This window comes from Haplochromis burtoni, unplaced genomic scaffold (assembly GCF_018398535.1).
Source record: "Haplochromis burtoni strain Fernald_Lab_line unplaced genomic scaffold, NCSU_Asbu1 Contig_459, whole genome shotgun sequence".
NCBI lineage: Eukaryota > Metazoa > Chordata > Actinopteri > Cichliformes > Cichlidae > Haplochromis > Haplochromis burtoni.
The window spans coordinates 1-17,470 of record NW_024582820.1 but is presented as its reverse complement, the minus strand read 5'-3'; the positions used below and the strand labels follow the sequence as shown (position 1 = coordinate 17,470).

The 17,470-nt window shown below is 47.6% G+C and overlaps 2 protein-coding genes across 5 annotated transcripts in view; one reads left to right on the top strand and one right to left on the bottom strand.

Annotated features, from left to right (window-relative positions):
- Positions 1-10,197, bottom strand: part of LOC102302617 (melanopsin-A) — a 29,670-nt gene extending 19,473 nt beyond the window's left edge. Inside the window, exons 1-2 of one of the 3 annotated variants that reach the window (XM_005945831.3) lie at positions 9,077-10,197; positions 6,003-6,210 (exon numbers count right to left, since the gene is read on the bottom strand). In XM_005945831.3, coding sequence (XP_005945893.1) covers positions 6,003-6,179 — 177 coding nt within the window. In that variant the 5' untranslated portion in view covers positions 6,180-6,210; positions 9,077-10,197. Of the gene's footprint in view, positions 1-509; positions 1,417-6,002; positions 6,211-9,076 lie in introns of those variants that run through there. The other 2 variants (XM_042213598.1, XM_005945833.3) reach the window with 2 other exon arrangements.
- Positions 10,198-15,088: 4,891 nt separating this feature from the next.
- Positions 15,089-16,917, top strand: LOC102303729 (prolyl-tRNA synthetase associated domain-containing protein 1). Of its 2 annotated transcripts, XM_005945836.3 has the most exons (5): positions 15,104-15,275; positions 15,849-15,940; positions 16,044-16,169; positions 16,243-16,332; positions 16,418-16,917. In XM_005945836.3, the coding sequence occupies exons 1-5, from the start codon at positions 15,257-15,259 to the stop codon at positions 16,628-16,630; spliced, it is 540 nt and encodes a 179-aa protein (XP_005945898.1). In that variant the 5' UTR covers positions 15,104-15,256; the 3' UTR covers positions 16,631-16,917. The 2 variants fall into 2 exon arrangements, with proteins under 2 accessions (XP_005945899.1, XP_005945898.1); XM_005945837.3 differs by lacking the exon at positions 15,849-15,940 and having other exon boundaries at positions 15,089-15,275.
- Positions 16,918-17,470: the final 553 nt, after the last annotated feature.

Sequence of the window (17,470 nt, the reverse complement as noted above, 5' to 3'; positions counted from 1 at the left end):
GTTTACGTCCGTGAGAGTCCTCACTAAGATGCTAAACAAACCTGAGTGTGTGTGTGTGTGAGTGTGTGTGTGTGTGTGTGTGTGTGTGTGTGTGTGAGTGTGTGTGTGTGTGAGTCCTCTTTTTATCAGTCAACCTTGAAAACTTCCCACGCAACAGCTGACTGAACTGCTGTATCACATGAAAGCTTTCAGCACTCAGTGTGTGTGTGTTTGTGTGTGTGTTTGTGTGTGTGTTTGTGTGTGTGTGTGTGTGTTTGTGTGTGTGTGTGTGTGTGTTTGTGTGTGTGTTTGTGTGTGTGTGTGTGTGTGTTCAGGGTCTCTTACACAACAGTCGTTACAGAAGAGATTCCAGCCATGCTGACACAGAAATAATGTTATGAAGCTCTGAGGGGCTCAAACAGGAGGCGAACGTGTCTGTGCTGATTTTAAATAAATTATTATCATAATCATAGACGTACTTCAGATACCTGACCTACTCTCCTCTCCTAGAGCAGCTTTGCATGACTCACAGTTCAGAATAATCCTTCTTTGTCTGATCCTGGGCCTCGGTGCAGAACCTCATTTCACCCTGTCTGAAACAAGCTGTTGTAGCTCCTCCCCCTTTGAGATAACTTCTGATTGGCTGACCCTCATTAACAAAATATTCAAACAGCCGTTCGTGCTGGAAAACCCTCCAATGTGTCTGAATCCAAACAGTCCTGTGAACAAGGGCGGAGCTAAACTTCCTCCACAGCGATATGACTGAAGTTTGAAGACTCACTGACGTTATCTCTGCTGCTGAGGGTGGAGCAACCAGTCACGAGGGTTAGGGGGCAGTTACTGTTTCACACAGGTAGGTTTGGATGGTGAATTAGGCGTTTATTCCAGGTTATGTGTTTATCTGAAACATTTGCTAAACAATAAGAATTCAGGAAGAGAACAAATACTGAAAATCAGACAAACTTCAACCATCAGAATATTTATTAAAAGAAAGCCAGAGGTGTGTTTTGGTATGAGAAGCATCGAACATTTCAATTAGTAGAGACGTTGCTTTTTTTTCTCTCACAGCAAATAGACTCTGAGGATAACGGTTCATCGGACGTCTCCTGTTTCCTTGGAGATGGTAGAAGAATTAAACTGTGCACTAGAGATGTCTCAAGACCGGTCTCGGTCTCGACGGACTTTGGTCTTGTCTCGGTCTCGCTGTCTCAGATCGACATAGAGGTCGGGAGATTTAGAGTCAACAGTATCCATGACACACAACGTAACGTTCGATAATGTGTCGTGCGCAGAAGCATCAGCTCTGAGAGCCGTGCTTACAGAATGCTTTGCAGTGAATCAGAAGAGTCGACTCCGGCTCTCACACAGCGGCTCAGCTATGCTCCAATCCCTCCATATTGTGGCCAATGACATGCGAGGATATAGGATAATATCATTACGTGAAAAACAGAGAGCATGAGAGCGTGCATCTGTCCTCTCAGTAAGTGAGTGAGACAGTAGACAGCGGTGAGGAGGGCTGTGCGAGTGCATCGCAAAAACACATAAATATGCCCGACACCCGTAAACCTGCAGTTTAAAGACTTTCTTGTCTCGACTTGGTCTTGGTCTTGATTCGGTCTGTCTTGGTGCTGTCTTGGTCTTGGTTTAGGCGGTCTTGACTATAAGTCTACTGTGCACACAAAGGATGAAAATATATGACGACAGTGCAGACAGACGTCACACAGAGGCACAGATCCGATGGCAGGCTTCAGCTCCACATGACTTCAGCTTCTGATGGAGCTTTGCAAAACGAACCCTCTGGGCCACAAAAACTCTTCATTTGCTTTGTCTACCTGCCAAACAACATCACATGTCTGCAGCCACGTTAGTGCTGCTACACCAGCCACAAAGCACACAAGCATCCAGCTTCAGATCCTCTCCGTCCAGCCGCGGAGCTCTCAGAAATCTAAGAAATGAGCTGAGACCTTTTCCTTCAGCTTCAGAGCAGAGCCCAGAAGGAGGATGGTAGTGTTTAATGCCTGGAGAATCGCTTCAAAGGTCCAAGATCAACTCTCTGATCTCGGCTCTGCTGCTGCTTATGCTAATCCGGTTCATTTGGTCCTTCAAAGCTACAAAATCAGACAGAAGAGCCGAAGTCAGGAGGATAAAGAGGCTCGGTGGTCGGTGACGCAGTGTATACTGGTATCTTTATAGGTGCCTTTCAGTTATGGAGCAGCGGCTCCACTCTGAGACCCTCCGCTTTTGCAGAAGCATGGTAACTGCAGCCAGAAAGTGAAACCAACTAGGCTGTTTGATCGAAACCTAAAGTGTGGTGTGACGTCGAGAAGTACATAAATAACCTGGCTTCCTTTTATTTGCTTGAGACCTGGGCTTGTGTGTTCGTGTGTTCAGGTCTCCATATTCCGGGATATGTAAAATTAAAGATCATTTTTTAAGTAAAAGACCACTTTGAGCCGTGTCTTTTTTGGCCGTAAAGAATATAAAAGAACGGGATTTAATACTCCACAGGTAAGGAACCACTTCCTCACCTGGATTTTGATTATGACACCAAGATCCTCTGGCATGTGAGACGTAAGACTTTCAGCCAGAAGAGAAGAGCTTTAAAACTGAGCTTTGAGCATATCTCATGACCTCTGTGGTTTCAAAGGAAACCGTCTCAACTAGCCGCATCCTTAAATGTACTCGTGATTTTATACAAATGTCTGATTTTCACTTTAATCGTTTGCTTCTCAGAGCTCAGAAATGTGATGCTCTGTGGGAGACGACGTTCAAACCGTGGACATTAAAGAGTCTGATTTCATTGATAATTAATGAGTCAGTGACACCAGCAAATATTTACATGAAGTTTAAAACAAAGTGAAAGTCGGGACTGCGTGGAAGGAGAATGATCCTCGAAAACATTTCCAGTCTCCTCTCCTAAAATCGATGACTCACTCGGTGGAACTTGGGCTGGTTTGTGGGTAATCGAGGAAAATAGGACACTGACGTGTTTTGAGGGTCAGCACCTCGCGCCTCAGGAGGTTAATCCCCGGGAGGATCAGCAGATAAACCTGTGATGGTGAACGGCAGATTAGACGCACACTATGTTGCATTTTCAGCTCTTTGTGGATTGATTTCCACGGAAAGGATTTTCCTAGAAGAACTAAAAAAATTGACGTTAACCTTGTTTACTCATCAATCACCATCAGCTTAGAAATGCACCAATCACCGAGCTCAGCAGACTCGGACCAAGCCGGCACAGATTCAGCTCTGCTTATTTCTGATCAGCTGCAGCAGCAGCAGTAGCACTGACCTTTGACCTTTGCTTGGTTGCTCTAAGCCGTGCTCTGACTCACACGTGGCCCAAAGCGCCCCCTTAAATATCACCAAAGGTTATCAGCCAGCAATGTGTCTGCACGCTGGTCCCAAATGAAAACACAAGACAGAGGAGCAGCTTGAGGCGCTGGCGTGTGCCTCCCGCCGTAACGCCTGCAGGGCTCCGCCTCCCAATCAGAGCCTTCAGGGGAAGTCTGGGGTCCAGCATCTGTCTGCAGCTGGGACTGAAAACAAGGCTGACTCTCGTCCAGATGTTTTTACCTCATAATAAAACGACATCGTGGCAACAAAACGCTGAACTTACAGCACTGTGTGGCCATTTGCTATCTACAGTCTGTGTTTATAACAACGTTGTTTCTGGGAGATGCTGCTGTGTGATAAAACCGTTAAAGATCACATGTAAATGTCATCAAAATGCCAAATTGCAAACAACAGCAGTGTGAACGTGTCACATTAACCTACATTTGTGTGCCTGCTGGTCACGGGAAGTGCTCCCAGCCTCCTGCGCGCGTCAGCTGACCTCCTGCAGCGCCGTCGTTTATAAATGCGGGGCTCTCACAGAACCATTTACTGGACTGAGATTTCCTGCAGTGATACAGACTTCCTCGAACATCACGCCCAGACTCAACCAATGACAGCCAGAGCAGGAAGGACAAAATGTTCTGACTTTAAAAACAAGTGTCGTCTAAATGCCGCCATCCCAAGTCACTGAATACAGACTGTTAGCAGGCGAGGCACAGATTCGATCTACACGAGCGTGCCCCAGCACGCCCCCCCAGCGCTCCCCCGACGGCTCATACTGGCCCAAAGCAACCATGTAAACTTTATGGAGGGCCAAAAAGGGTAAACTAACTAAAGGCTTCACAGCTGCAGGAGTGTTAACTCTCCTCTGAAGGCTTCGGGTTGGAATCTGCCCCTGACGGTCGGCGTCCTGCCACCAGAGGTTGGAGACTGTAAACCACAGCAGCACAACTCCAAGCACCTCCTGCAAAGGACACAATACCAAAGTACCCCTGCACGGCACAGTGAGGTGCTGTACTGAGTGTGTAGTGTAGTGTGGACTGTGACACAGTCCACTATGATCACACTTTCACTTTTAGGACTGTTGCTTTTGTCTGAGCAGTTCCTGGATCACCTGACTGACCTGCAGCATTATCCAAAGCTTCATCCTGGATCAGCGTCTCAGTTTCAAGCATCACCTGACAACGATATGCCAGCTAGAAAAGATCAGAGCAAAAACCTCATAAAATAACTGCATGTGTCATCCACGCCTCTCATTCTCTGCAGTAACTGCAGCTCGCTGTATACATGTGGAAACGACCGCCTATCAGCAAACCTTTTTCTTACATCTTTCCAGCCCTGAAAGGTTCGTGTGGAGATCTGCTGGCTCATGAAGGACTTGACCATTTTTTCTTGGCTTTTTTCTTTGGCTTTGGAGCTGAGGTGTTCAGATGTTCAGTGAGCAAGATGGAGATGAGTCCATCAGACTGACAAATCAGAGTCACAAAGGCTGAGAAGGTCTGAGCATGTGCAAAGGAGGGAGGGTGGAGGGTGAAGATGGAGCTGCAGGCAGGAGGAGAAGAGGAAGAGCTCAGAGGTGGTTCATGGGTACAGTGAAGGAGAGGTGACAGAGGAGCATGCTGGGATAGGAGGAGGTGGAGGCAGGTGATCTGCTGTGGAGAGCTCTCAGGTTCAGGTGATTCATGTCCAGCCAGGAAGAAAACCTGGAGCAGAGGGGGGAAGGAAAAGGACGAGAGAAGGCCAGAGCCAGCTGCTGGAAACCCACCACTATGATTAGGTCCCATGACACTGACTATGCACTGAAGAAGAGAAAAACCGCCTCCACCTCCCGTCACCCAGCTGGTCTGAAGCAGCTGAACCGCTGCGAGGGAAGACAGCATGTGAACCACAACCTGCAGTAAACACCAACCTGCCAGCAGAACATCAGAAAGAAGAACGCCGACTCCGCCACTGACAACAGCAGCTCTGAGAGCGCCACACCTCACATCAGCCTGAAATCAGTGTGTGGACACACAGCAGCCTCACATGCTGTTCTCAGCACGCCACCAATCACCTGAGCCGCCCGCAGCCTGTTCCGCAGCCTCAGTGTGTGTGTGTGTGTGTGTGTGTCAGCATGTGTTTAACTTCAGTTTAACTAGAAAGCATGCTGGGCTCACAGCTGTACAGATGTTCTTTGCTAAGCGCTGTTGGGTTCATACAGACACACAGAGCCTGCAGTAAACCTGGATGCACTCAGACCGCCGCTCTCTGATTTCTGCTGCTGTCACTCTGAATTAAGTCACTTTTCCCGATCAATAATTTAATTAATACTTTAATGAGCTCATGATATGAGGCTGATCAGTTAGTTGTCAGATTAATGATCAGCTGCACTTTAAAGCCCCGAGGACACCGACGAAGCGAACCTCAAACTATGAATGTGAGATTTGAGTTTTCAGCACTAGATTTAAACCGCAGGTACCGGTACCGACTCTGTCTGACTCACTGCTCGGTTTGTCACACTTCACAGAATTTTCTTTGTGTTTAAACAAAGCTCTCCGCTCTCCCGCGCCGCAAGAGCCGTGCGTAAAACCACCGAAGAACCGCCGAGTGGATCAAAACGCGCTCTGGCAGGTGGAAGCTGCTCAGGTGTGTTTGGATCCTGCGATCAGAGGAATCAGAGAAATCAGAGGATTTAGAGGGAGACTTACGGTCGTAGCGGCCGCAGCCGGCAGTTGGAGCTCCTTGAGCTGGAGCGCGTCAACGGCCGAGTCGTTGGAGCTCCACGCGGAGGATCCTGACAGCTCCAGGGTGTCCGGGTGGCGCGCGGCCGTACAGTTCGCCTCACGGTCGCTGCAGGAGATGATGCTCTGCCGCGCCGAGCGCATGCTCTGAACTGCTCTCTGCTCCGCTCGCGGACTGCAAGCACAAGGGGAGAGAGGGGAGGGTTAGTTCATGGAGGTCTGACTGCAGGTGTGACAGGTGGGAGAGAGAGGAGCCACAAACAGCAACACGTGATCAGCATTATACGGTTTAGTTTTATTCTCTCTGTGAGAAAAAAGCCGCAGTTCCTCTAACATCCGCCAGAGGCAGCAGTGAGTCTGTGCTCAGAGATCACGCCTACTTCCTAACACCTGGATTCCATCACTCACCTGTTTACACTAGCTGTGCCGCCAAGACGTCGGCTGCATCCTTCGGAGGACGCATTTGTAGGCCAATTACGTCACAGCCAGGCGACGAAGGCTGTCCCAATTCGTCGACTCCTTCAAATGCGTCCTTCATTTCCCCGGATTTGAAGAATGGGTCGGTGTGTCCTTCGTGGCCCACCATGTCCCAGAATTCATAGCGCGGCCCAGCCAATTCTGGTTTCCAACAATGGCGGCAGATGCTTAGTTTTAATATTACTCTTATTATTCTTTCTGGGTCACAAAATAAACGTTTAACATATTTCCAGGCGAGAATGTAGCTGTGTAAACATCAAATATCTGCTCAGTTTATCAAGACACCACATATTTGCAAAAGTACTTTGACGTTTTCGGCGACGTCTGTTACCCACCAGCTCCACAGCTGACCCAGGGGTTCAATGGTCACTAGAGCCGGCTTCATCGTTTTCAGACCCCCGCTGTCTGTCGCTACTCAGCTTAAACATGATATATGAGTCACTCGGATAACTTAAAAATGTTATTGTTTGGCTTTTTTCAGTGTTTTATTTGTTCCGGAGTAAATCGGTTTGGCTGAGATCAAAGTTATTAGATTATTAGATAAAATAAAACTTTATTAATCCATCGGGTGGGTTCCTCCTTTGTTTTCACACAGCTGAATAAACGTCAAACAGAAAACTGATTAAACAGAAGTGTGAGACGGTCAAGAGTTTACTCCAGTGTCCTGTTATATTTTAGATAGCAAGGAGCAGACGGCGAGTTTATTAAACTCCACCGAGACAGCGGTGACGCAGATCTGAAGGCTAGACCATCACATTTCACAACCTCACACTTCCGGCCTTCTCGGTCTTCGAAGAAACCCGGCCCACGTAGACCGCAAAGGCCGGGTCCTCCAAAGGGACACACCTACTGTGTTCATGTTTTCAATATTAGGGGCGTGGCCTAGCTCGAGCTGTTTAAGGACAGCATGGCTGCTCTGTTTTTAGGGTTCAGTGTGCAGACCTGAGGAGCCGGGATCAAACCACGGACCTGCTGCTGTCGCTGCTCAGCCACAAGTTTCCAAGTCTGATCTTCAGTTTTCATCAGAATGAGGTTTGTGATGATGTCGGTGGACTTTTGATCCGTTCGTCAGTTATATCAGAATAAAATGAAGCGTTAACAACTGACAGAAAACAGACAGTCTGGTTCTGCGCCCGCGGACAGGACGCCATGCAGGACGATGCTGCTGCACACCAACAAAGACATCTGGACCTTCGTTACTTATATTCGGTCACTGTGGGAAACACAGAGGTCCAAAGCTAATGTGCAGTCTGTAGGTCTGTAAAACCCCAGCCTTCACTCCTGTGTTACTGGTGTCACTGGTGTCACTGGTGTCAGTGTATCCAGTGTGTGTGAAACACGGCGTCACACTCTGGGCTGTCAGCTTTAATGTCCACGTTGTTCAACACTGACACCAACACATCACAGTGAGCATGTCTGACGATGGGAAGCTTGGCAGTCGTATAGCAACAGTAACCAAGGTGATAAGGACTCGTGGAGAAAAACATTTGAAATGAAATGTAATGCATATTCAAAGAAACGGTCTGAGAGGTGAAAGGCTTTCTTCCTCTGGAGCAGCACATTAGTGTTAATCAGAGGCTGGACTCTAACCTCAGACCGTGAAGACAAGAATGAAAAGAAACTGTGTGGGAGGCGAAAGTCAACCTGAGAGCGTCTGACCTCACACAGACCACCAAAGCAGCTCCAACACAGCTTACTGGAAACATTTAAAGGTTTTATCTTCCTCCAAACTCATCACACCTTTAAAGGCTCTGCAGACTTTCACATTACTCGTGTTTCGTGCACAGACACTTCGAAGCTAAATGTCAGCAAAACCTGAACAATTCATTATATTTGAATTATTTTTACAAAGCACCTAAAACTCAGTTTCCAGCTGTTTTCAACTGTTCATTCAAATGTTGCATTTGAGTGAGTTAAACCTATAAAAACAGCCTTCCTGTAATTATTCAGTGTTTTATAGACGTTTGTCAAATGCATCTCTCATCAAGTCATCCTGAGCCACAAACATCATTCCTGTCACAACGTAGAAGCTACGGTCAGTTCCTGGTTAAGTGGCTTTTACGATCCTTTATTCTAAAAGTGTCACTGACATTAACAACGTCTGCTTTGAGACTGAGCTGGCCAATAATGTATCAGAACAGTATATATGGCAACAAATGTAAGATAATGGTTCTATAGATGGTTTTATAATGTAGGTGCGATAACACAAGATACTCACAGGAAGGTAATGTCTTTGATTTCTCTATAACCTGTTTGTAAATCACTACAGTCTTTCAATACAAACAAAGATAAAACAGCTAAAACTATTAGAAACATCAGAAATGACCTTTTGCAACATGGAAACAAATCTGTCCTCGTTCCCGTGTTCAGTGTTAACCTCACAGCAGGATCAGGTCGAGAACGTCAGCTGGACGAACTTAACAGTGATCATTGAATCACTTCAGTTTTCTCTGCTTTTGTTTCTGACAGTGTCAAACAAAGATGCACAAAGCCAGCAAACAAGAGCCAAACAAGCAGAAAAATGTCCATGTGAGCTGTGAACATGCAGAACACCTGGGACTGACCTCTCTGTACCTGGAAGCACGAAGAAGCTGGACGAGCTGAGCGCTAAGCTTCGAACGCCCAGAGCCGAGAGGAGATCTTCTGCTTCAGCGTCCACGCACTTCCACGTTTCTCCAGGCAGCTGCCAACACAGAAAGCTCCACAGACGTTCACATCGTGTCAGGGAGACGCTCAGAACCAGCTGACGATCTGCAGACGAGGCTGATCGCAGGTACTCGTACTTATAACGGGGCAGGAATGCCTCCCCCGCGGGGGGAAATGTGGGTCTTCAGGTCAGCGCTCTGATGAAAAGTCATTACGCTGATTATCTGCTGGCCTGCTGCAGCTTAGCAAGGACTGGAGACACAATGAGAGGACAGCAGAGGTCAGGCTGGTTTCATCAGAGTGGAGAGATTTCCTGTCACCGTCAGATTTTACTCTTATTTTCTTCTGTCTTTCTGTTTACTCATTTGTCTTTTATCCACTTCCTGTCAAACTTCCTTCTCCATTTGTCTGGTCATGGTTTTACTTCCTGCTTCTGAGCGTCTCCTTTTCTGTGGATGTCCTCGTCAGGTTCACCTGTGTCTGAGCCCAGGCTGCAGCTTGTTCTTCCTTCTTGTTGTATTTTTGTCTGAATATTACTCTGTCTCCGTTCTCTGGAAGCGGACGGCGCTTAAATCCATCCAAAGGAACGGTTCAGGTGTCTTTTTTCAATCTAAAGATGAAAGTGGAGTGTCTGTGGATAACAGCTGGTTTGGTCCATTTTCACATAGTAATGGAAGCATAAAGACTCAGGCTCGGTCGTGCAGGAACGATCAGTTGCTGCTTCCTGCTCAGTATTGGAGGTGAAGCTTCCCCCTGTCCTGTTTCCGGTGTCCTCCGCCTGCAGGGTTAAATAAGACGGCGTGTCGTATTTAACCCTGCAGGCGGAGGACACGAACCTTCTCCAGCTCTCCTCACATTATTGTTTTTTCCTGTATGTAGATGAAACTGAACGTAATTACAGCTCTCAGTCGTGTTATAAAGTGTTAGCAAGTTTTCACAAGACATCCAACGCGTGGCAGAATAAACGGTTGTTCTCACTCAGCTGTTTCTAAAATTTGGAGCACGTGCAAACAGAGTCAGGAGGAGTGTTAGTGAGAAATCAGCTGATCACTTCCTGTGTCACTTCCTGCTCCGTGCGCTCTGTGAAACAACTAAAACACTGTCATGGTCCCCGTCCTCTCCGGCTGGCTCGTGATGGCTAAAGGTTTTCTTTATGTTTCTCTCTCTCCTCCTTTCTCCTCTCTCCCTGGGCGGAGCTGGTTATCGTCTCTGGAACGCTGACCCTCCCGTGTTCGTGCTCAAAGCTGTCTTCGCCTGTTAGACTAACCTGTGTTCTGTGCATAGAGTTTCCCGGACCTGTTGACGGACCCTTCCCTGTGATTCCTGTGTGTGGCTGCGTGAGTGGAGATCAGGACGAGAGTGGCTAAAGAGGAGAGTGTGTGGATTACCTCTTCCCCCCTGGACCCCTTCTCTCTGTACACATATACTGCACTGTGGTTCACCCTTTTGTAAATAAACTGACCCTGACCAGAACGCGTGACAGCCGTGACAAAAACACGTTTACGGGTCGGGATGGCTGGCTTTAAATCCCAGTGTTTCCTGTTTTTTCTATTTGTGTCTAACATTTAAAGTTTTGTTCTGAGTGGTGGTCTCAGCTGTTGCTGACATTGTTTCCCTTTATGTTTCCTGCCTCACTGCTGAACATGAACCTGGTCCCTGGTTTCCTACGACAGTTTTCTCTGCAGTCTGTTTATATTTCAGGTATCTTCGTTTTGCATTATTGAGTTTTCTTGTGTGATCCCTGCCTGTGCCTGTCCCACCTCTGTCTGTTACCTGTCTCGTCTCCACGTTTATTCACTTGTTCGTCCGCCTCGGTTTGGTTCGTTCACCTCACACAGGTATTGAACTTTTCCTTTGGTTGTTGTCGTGTTGTTGCCGTATCCTCCTCACGCCGTGTTCTCTGTGTCTTTTGCGTCCTGCTTCAAACTTCTGGCTGTGCCTTTGTTTTGCATCGCCTTCTGAGTTTGTGTCGTCCAACAATAATCCGTCTCCAGAGTCCTGCACTTCCAACTTCCTGCTTCCACGCAGCCACAGATTTTGTAAGTGGTTGCATCAAAACCTGTTAAAAGGGAGTTTTGTCCAATATTAAAATTAGTTTAATGATCTGAACATGTAAGTGTGACAAATATGCAAAACACTAGGAAACCAGGAAGAGGGCAGAGGTTCACAGCTGGAACCGCTGGCAGCAGCCGCGAGGTTCGGCTGTGAATGAGCTCTGAGTGCTTCCTCAGTGAGGTCAGCGAAGACGTGAGCGACTGTTGGAGGTTCTTGAAAGGACGGCACGTGCTGCAGGATGAACTGCGGAAAGGAGCAGATGTTTCTCAGCCGGAGCTTCGATACGTCTCCTGAAGACAAGTTTCACACCTCAAACTAACAAACATGAGTGCAGGATGTTGGTGTTTAAGACCAAGCGGCACATTAGAGCACATTTCTGGCCCAAAGAACACAAAAGTGCAAGACAGATGACAGCACATGAGTTCAGGGTCATGACCTTACTTTCACTTTGACTCGCACTGAGTTACAATCAAGAACCGAAAGAGAAGGCGTCAAATCACAGCACGATTATTAAAAAACACAAAGACACAAAGTGGGGCTAAATGATGACAAATCTCACAAACCACAGGGACACTAAATGGCTAAAAGAAAAGCACAGTGTGTGGTGGGAGTGAAGATGACTGCAAAGCAATGAGAAATGACTCAAGCAGAAAGCTTTTTAAAAAGGTGCAAAATATCCACCAAGTGATGCTTAATGCCTACAGAGGGGCTCAAAATGACTAAAAATGTTTCTTTATGAGTACAAAGGGATGGACAACAACATCAAAGAGGTGCAGAAGGATTAGAAAAGAGCTGCAAAGAGACTTAAAATGACAAAAAGGATGCAGCATGACTCTATAGGAGTGTGAAATTCCTGCACAAGGATGCAAAACCGCCCTGAAGTGCAGATAGATGAGCACAAAGATATAATGAACTATTACAAAGGAACAGAACGACTTCAAAGGGATGCAATGTGCGACATACGGCTGTGAAACGTCTATAAAAGGACAGAAAATGACCTCAGACAGCATCAGCTCACAGTAACGTACATTACTGTGAAATGTACAGTTCCACTACTGTCCAGCAGAGGCAGCGGTGAGTCAGTCCCATGTGTACAGACAAACTGTTTGGTCTCCGTAGATAATTTCCTCCTTCATAAGAACTGTGAGTATGAGCTGATGTAAACCTTTACATCAGCTCATACTCAGCACATTTACAGTCATAAAGACATTTACCTTCTGATTTTCAGCGCTGTAGTTAATTAATTTCTGACTGAAACTGAAACAAGTGTAAAAACTGCACCTGTGGAGTTTCTCCTGAAGCAGGCCCTGCTGAGATTCAAACACAGCCTCTGCTGTTTAACCAGCCGCAGCACTGCAGCTGAAGCAGCTCCACCCGTCCAGGGTGATGGAGCAGCTGGTGGTTTTTGCACCTTTGAAGAGCAGCTTTGCATTGAATAAGAAGACTTCTAATGATGGGCTGCTGGCTCAGCTCACCAGGTCAGGTAGCCTGTGCTGTATGCTGTGAGGCTGCTGTAGAGGTCAGATGATGTCGACAGGTGTTTGATCTGCTGGCCTTTCTTCCCAGTTCCCTCACCGTTTCCCCCTCTTGCCTCCCCCTGTCTCGTCTTCCTTTGCAGCTCCGAGCGCACTCTGTTGGTGTTGCACTTTTTAGTTTCTTCCCCAGAAACAGCAGCAGCACATGCAGCGCTGTCAGGGCAGCAGCGTGGACTCTTCAGTGTTTACGTGTCGTGAGTTAGACTTGGTCATTAATCATGTTATTGTGCAACAGGCTTTCAGTGTGTGTGTGTGTGTGTGTGTGTGTGTGTGTGTGTGTGTGTGTGTGCATCCATTTAATCAACAGTTAAACTGATGGATGCTGAGATGAATGTAGGACACTGAGTGCACGCTCTCAGTAGGGTGGATGTTAGAGTCCAGGAGCAAACATGTGGACTAACACTGAGCAGGAAACGGAAGACAAGACAGAGGGAGGGAGAGGGGGAAACAGTGAGGGGATCAAACACCTGTCGACATCATCAGGAAAAGCCTCATCAATACGTAATAATAAGAGTCAAGCTCACACCTGAGCAGTGATTCCAGGCAGTGAGCCTCCGAGTGTGCGTCCTCTTATGGGAACTATAATGACTCACAGATTGCTTCCTCTGAAACATGAAAAACGTCCACATGCTTATGTGAGCTCTAAATGTCTGAGATTATCTGCCCTCTGAGGTCACAGCTGCTTTTACAGCCTCACTGAAAGCATCAGCCTCAGATCGCCTCCTGACCCACATGTACAGTTAAGGTGGGAGGACTCTCCCCTCACTCAGTCTGAACCTGAGCGACCAACCAAAGACCTGGGAATGTGTACTGGCAGTCGCAGCTCCGCCTGCCTCAGGAACCTCGCGTTAAAATCTCTACGATGACTCGCTGGATGGTGTCTCTGCGTGTCAGGTGTGACGCCTCGCACAAAACACACAAACTGCCTTTAATTCTTAATGAACAGAGCTCATGAAGCTGTGCAGCAGCTGTGCAGCAGCATGCTCACATCCAGGTGGGACAGTTTAAACACCTGGACGGCCTCACAGGAGGTTCATGAATGTGTGAAGGAGGACATGCAGAGGCTGGAGTTGGAAGAACACAACCACGTCAGAGGGGACGCTGCTGGGACGCTTTATCCAGCTAAGCCACGGCGCCTCCTACAGGCCTTCAGTCAAGTTAAACATAAACCGTGGATCTGCAGCTCAGGTGAAAGACGAGGATTTGAAGTGGGGCCGCTCCATGGTCCTCCTTCTCCTCACGTGTGGTCACATTTATGTTTGATTTGAACTGTGAGTTGATGAATGAACCTTGGAAACACGTCACCGTAAGATGAATGATGAAGCGTGCGCCTCCTGTCGAGCAGAAACAGTGAACATAAACACACTTTGCACTGATGGGTGGACGAGCAGCGTGAGTGTGTGTGTCACATATTTCGTCGGTGTGTAAAGAAACATCTGGTGGAAGTGATGTGGAGATCAGGACTTCTGCTCCAGCAGCTGCTGACGCAGGAAACAGCAGGAGGAGCTGATGGAGAAGCTAACGGAGGAGACACAGGTGAAGCGTTCAGGGTTCAAAGTCAGGAATACTAAAGCTGGACCCCTCAGAGCTGCTGGAAGTTCAGATGTGTGGTCACCTCTGACCATCAGGGTCTCGTGTTCATTGTCCTGCCCTCTGAAACGTCATGTGCTCCTGCTCCCTGCATGTTTTTTATTTTAAACTCCTCATAATCCCACATGTGGGAAATTTCGTAAATAAAGGTCAACGCCCAACGTGGGGCTCAAACCCACGCCGTTGAGATTAAGAATCTCATGCTCCACCGATTGAGCTCGCCGGGCTTACGTCCTTGGCCTCTGATACCTCTGTATCGTTCACATCCATCCCTGATGTGGATGTTTCTTATGCAAAAAGCTGAAGTAACGAGTCTGACTTAAACTGAAAGGATGATAAAGTCGAGACGCGGAACTTAAAATGTGAGGAGTAAAAAACAAAGTACGGCTACTGAAAAGTCCGCTTAAGTACTCATGTAACAAAGTATTTGTACTTCATCACCTCTGAAACTGTGTGCATCTGTGTGTGAGTCTGTGTGCGTATGTGTGCATGTAGGATTTTAATCTCAGCACTCAGATTTTCGGGTTAAATGGAATTGTGTTGACGCTCGGAGGCGCTGTGATTGTCTCTCTGACCCGTCGGTGCTACTTTGACCCAAATCGAACAGTTTTATAATTTTCATTTTCTAAAAGAGTTCGAGCTGCACGCAGATCCTTCCCCATTACAACCTGCACTCTGAGCGGGCACCCCGTGCTCAGTTTGAGTAGCTGGCTCTGTTCCTCAGTCACACGGTGGCACTGTGACAGGAAGCGAGCGGCCAGCTGCAGGAAATAAGCTGCAGAAGAAGAAGAGCTGCTCCTCAGCGGCTACCTGCCGGGTCCACCTGTGTCCGTTTGAGCTGCTGTCTCACGTGAAGATGTCGGAGGACCTGCGCGCACAGCTGGAGAAACATCTGCAGACTTTACACATCCAGACGAGATGCGTGGAGCACCCGCCGGTAAACCGGACAGCCCGACTACACCGAATCCCATTAGCGCTTCTGGCATTTTCAACATCCCCGTCTCACTCTAGATCATATAAATACGTGAAAATATGCTCGGAGACATTTCCACAATCGGAGAGACTCGCACTTTTATTCGGCGCCACGCGTGACCATGATAGGGTCTCCTGATGCGCGCTCACGGTTGTGGAAGTGCGCGTTTCCTCCTCAGTTTCTCGCTCTTTCAGTTTCACTGACACGTGGGGGAGTAACAAAGTTGTCAGCTGAAGTAAAGAAGAGCCGCTTTGCTTGCCGTGTGTGTGCTGAATTCACGAGCACACGAATTCACGTTAAAATTACGTGATGAAGTTTAGGCGCAGTCAGCTGTGTTTGCGCAGAATCTGTTTATCCTGAAATACGCAGTGTTTTTGAACGGGATCCGTTGGGACGGGCGCTTTAGAGCTCCGCTCAGAATCGAGCGCGCCGTGAAAAAGCAGATATGACTTTGAATGCCTGACTTATGTGCATATATTTATGTACTTCCTGTCTGCTGCAGCTTTCATAAACTGCTCTGACACGTTTGTGCTGCAGGACCTGCTGTGACCTGCAGAGGGCGCCAGACCACAGAGTTTGGTTTAGTCCTGCAGGCATGGATGGCATCACAGTCAGACAGCTTTATTAATGTAGGAAACCAGGAAGAGTTGCAAGAGGCTTTGATGTTAGTAATACAGCTTCCACAAAGCTTCCACAAAGAGCCCGCTCTCACCCACTCTCCTCCTCCTGCAGGTGTTCACGGTGGAGGAGATGATGCCTCACCTGCAGGGCGTGAATGGCGCCGTCACCAAGAACCTGTTCTTGAAAGACAAGAAGAAGAAGGGGCTGTGGCTGGTGTCGGCCCGCCATGACCGCCAGGTCAGCTCCTCCACATGACCTCTGACTTAAAAACTAAAGACTAACACCTCACTTCCTCTCGTTCCATCTGCAGGTGAACCTTAATGACCTCGCCAAGAAGCTTGGTGTCGGGAGTGGAAATCTGCGCTTCGCAGATGAGGCAGCCATGTTGGAAAAGCTGAAGGTAGGAAGGATCAAAACTGGGAGGGCCAATTATTGAGCTGGATTCACAGGTCACAGCTTTAGACTCCTCCTCCCCTCTCCTTCAGGTGGGTCAGGGCTGTGCGACGGCGCTTGCTCTGCTCTTCGATCAGGATCGCAGCGTGAAGTTCGTCTTGGACCGGGACCTGGTGGAAGGAGGCCACGAGATGGTCTACTTCCACCCGATGACCAACGCTGCCACCATGGGGCTCAGACCGGACGACCTGCTGCGCTTCCTCAAGGAAACGGGACACGAGCCAATCCTGGAGTGCTTCGAGTAAAACGGACACCTGGTTTAAAAGCGACGCGAGAGCGGTCCTGGTCGGGATGAGAGCAGGATACGGCCGTCTGCCGCCGAGGATCTTGAGAAGCTTCATGCTAGGCTCTAAGTGTAAAAAGGAACATTTTAAAAACGTATTTGTGTGCAGCGATGAGAATCTGCAACCTGAACAGACTGTCATGTTTAGCAAAGTCCCCAAAATTAAGATTTATTCACTGAAATTTGACCCTGGATGTTATTTATTATCCTGCAAATGTAAAGCGAGAGAATAAAAAGCTTTGTCATCTCTGTTTGGCTTTAAATTAAGAGTTTATCAGAAAGATGCTTTAATCTTTTGACCTTAACAAAAAGAAACAGCCTGTAAGAAGGTAAAACACGAGGGTCACAGTTACTTATTTTAATAATTACACAAATAAGAATCAAGTTACATGGTTCTGAAAGTATTTAAAGGTGAGAAACCAGGAGGTAAGCTAAGAATCCGCATTAATTTTCAAGCAATATTTTCTGAATGCCAACATTCATAGTGCCCAAAAATTTGAACTCGTCTCCTTCTGCAGTACCAGGTAATACCAGGTATTACCGGTTTGCCTGACAGCAGGAGGCGCTGTGGCTCAGCTGGTCAAAGAAATGAGATCTGGAGAGCTGAGAGAGTCTTGCAGAAAGCTACCAGTTAGCCAATGAGCACATTCAAAAGAGTGCTTTACCAAACAAACAAAGCTTTGACAGTAAAGTGCGGGAATCCACCCTTGCCAAGGGAATTAGAGTTGTTTTGAGGACTTGTTCAGACTCACCCTGTTGAATCAGTCTCAAAAGCTTCTCCTTCACCTTATGATGTTTCCAC

Coding starts and splice junctions, on each gene's coding strand:
- LOC102303729 (XM_005945836.3), top strand. Junction 15,941..16,043: donor AGTCAGACAGCTTTATTAAT/GTAGGAAACCAG, acceptor CTCCTCCTGCAG/GTGTTCACGGTGGAGGAGAT. Junction 16,333..16,417: donor CCATGTTGGAAAAGCTGAAG/GTAGGAAGGATC, acceptor CCTCTCCTTCAG/GTGGGTCAGGGCTGTGCGAC.